This window comes from Vigna radiata, unplaced genomic scaffold, assembly GCF_000741045.1.
Source record: "Vigna radiata var. radiata cultivar VC1973A unplaced genomic scaffold, Vradiata_ver6 scaffold_261, whole genome shotgun sequence".
Lineage (NCBI taxonomy): Eukaryota > Viridiplantae > Streptophyta > Magnoliopsida > Fabales > Fabaceae > Vigna > Vigna radiata.
The window spans coordinates 150,153-151,647 of NW_014543981.1; the positions used below are offsets into that span (position 1 = coordinate 150,153).

General features: G+C 38.7%; 1 protein-coding gene across 1 annotated transcript; it reads right to left on the minus strand.

Moving 5' to 3' along the window:
- Positions 1-47: 47 nt before the first annotated feature.
- On the minus strand, positions 48-1,485 carry LOC106755109. The gene is made up of 3 exons (XM_014637205.1): positions 1,250-1,485; positions 200-1,175; positions 48-89 (listed from the first exon to the last, which is right to left on the minus strand). The coding sequence occupies exons 1-3, from the start codon at positions 1,483-1,485 to the stop codon at positions 48-50; spliced, it is 1,254 nt and encodes a 417-aa protein (XP_014492691.1).
- Between the last annotated feature and the right edge of the window lie 10 nt (positions 1,486-1,495).

Sequence of the window (1,495 nt, forward strand, 5' to 3'; positions counted from 1 at the left end):
AGTGCGAAGTGGGAATATGGTAAAACTCTGAACATAGGATAAACATACTAAGATGACATTGTATCTATTTGCAATGGCATAACCAATGTCTGGTATCGTCATCCACTTCTTAGCATTAACCTGTAATGGTTGAGGTAAGTATTTAAGAAAAGAAAAAAAAATATAATAACGTAATCTTTATGAGATTTTGAACAAATACCTGTGATCGATCGTGGACAATTAATGACTGACGAAGTTCTTCTAATCGATCGTAGCTTCCTACTAAATTTGCGTATTCATCACACCACTGAGTTAGTTCTTCATAAAGGTTATGTCGGATAGTAGGCCATGCCTCTTCACCAAGACCCAACAAAGCAGCAATGCATCGATAACCGCAATGACCATCGGCAACAACATCAACAACATCGACAATGTATGGTTGACAAATCGGATGAAATTGATTTAAGAATGGTACAGCACTTCGCGCAAATTCTTTCGGCTTCGATTTGACTTGAGATTTTCGTGAAAAAGAAGGCTCCGTCCTGGAAATAAAAATGTCAACATGCTCAAAATATGATGGGTCACGTTTCGTAGACCTCTCATGTCGTGCAACTTTAGTCTTTTGTGCACCTTTTGTCTTCACTTTATTCGCCGGAGCAAGCATAAATGTCATCTCTGGGCAAGCAATTACTAGCATCTTATGTCTTATGTTGACTTTTTCACCAATGTCAACATTTTTGAATCGTTCCTGTACCAGTTTAACTTCCCAATCAAGGCTAAACTCTGGAAGCGATTCAGTAGACACAGTTCTTGAAATGCTTAAACGGGTCCAGATAACATGTATTTCACCAATAGGAATCATTCCAGGCTCATATCGTGCTAAAATACAAGCACATGGTAGGCCATACGTTGAGCTCAAAATGCATCCACAACGACCATTGTCCAAACCTATGTTATTCACTCGATCTACTTCATCAGCAATAAGTTCAAGAGCGTATCGTGAAACACGTCCAACAAGTATTTTATATCTCAGTGCTTTATAAGCATCATTCTTTAAGTTAATACTTTTTTCAAAGGACGCTCTGATCTTATTATGCTGTAGGACAATGACATTATGCATAGCATCCCAACACGAGCATAAGTCTCCCATACTAGACCCCAATAATCTCTTCAGGTTCCAGTGCGCAGACTCAACCCTGTGACAAAACACATTAATAGTATGACAACAAATATAAAATACAAAAGTACAAAAATTAACAATAACAATTACCTGTTTGTTGTAGTGTTGCCTAGATGCATGACTTTGTTTGTCCATGCCTTGACGAAGCATGTCTTATGAGGCATGATCCAGGTACGGTTGACATAATCAAAAAATAAAGGCCATGCAGCACAAGCATACTCAAAACGATAAACATAACCACCAAACTTGGACTGGTCGTCACAGTCCATCACATCTTGCCATACTTTCATCAACCCATCCCATGCCTCAGCCTTATCCACTAACATCTTGCATTTC

Excerpts from the sequence above, each read along its gene's own strand:
- LOC106755109 (XM_014637205.1), bottom strand. The coding sequence starts at position 1,485 with ATGTTAGTGGATAAGGCTGAGGCATGGGATGGGTTGATGAAAGTATGG. Across the intron at positions 1,176-1,249 it reads GGCAACACTACAACAAACAG|GGTTGAGTCTGCGCACTGGA; the intron begins GTAATTGTTATT and ends GTTTTGTCACAG. Across the intron at positions 90-199 it reads TTGTCCACGATCGATCACAG|ACATTGGTTATGCCATTGCA; the intron begins GTATTTGTTCAA and ends TGACGATACCAG.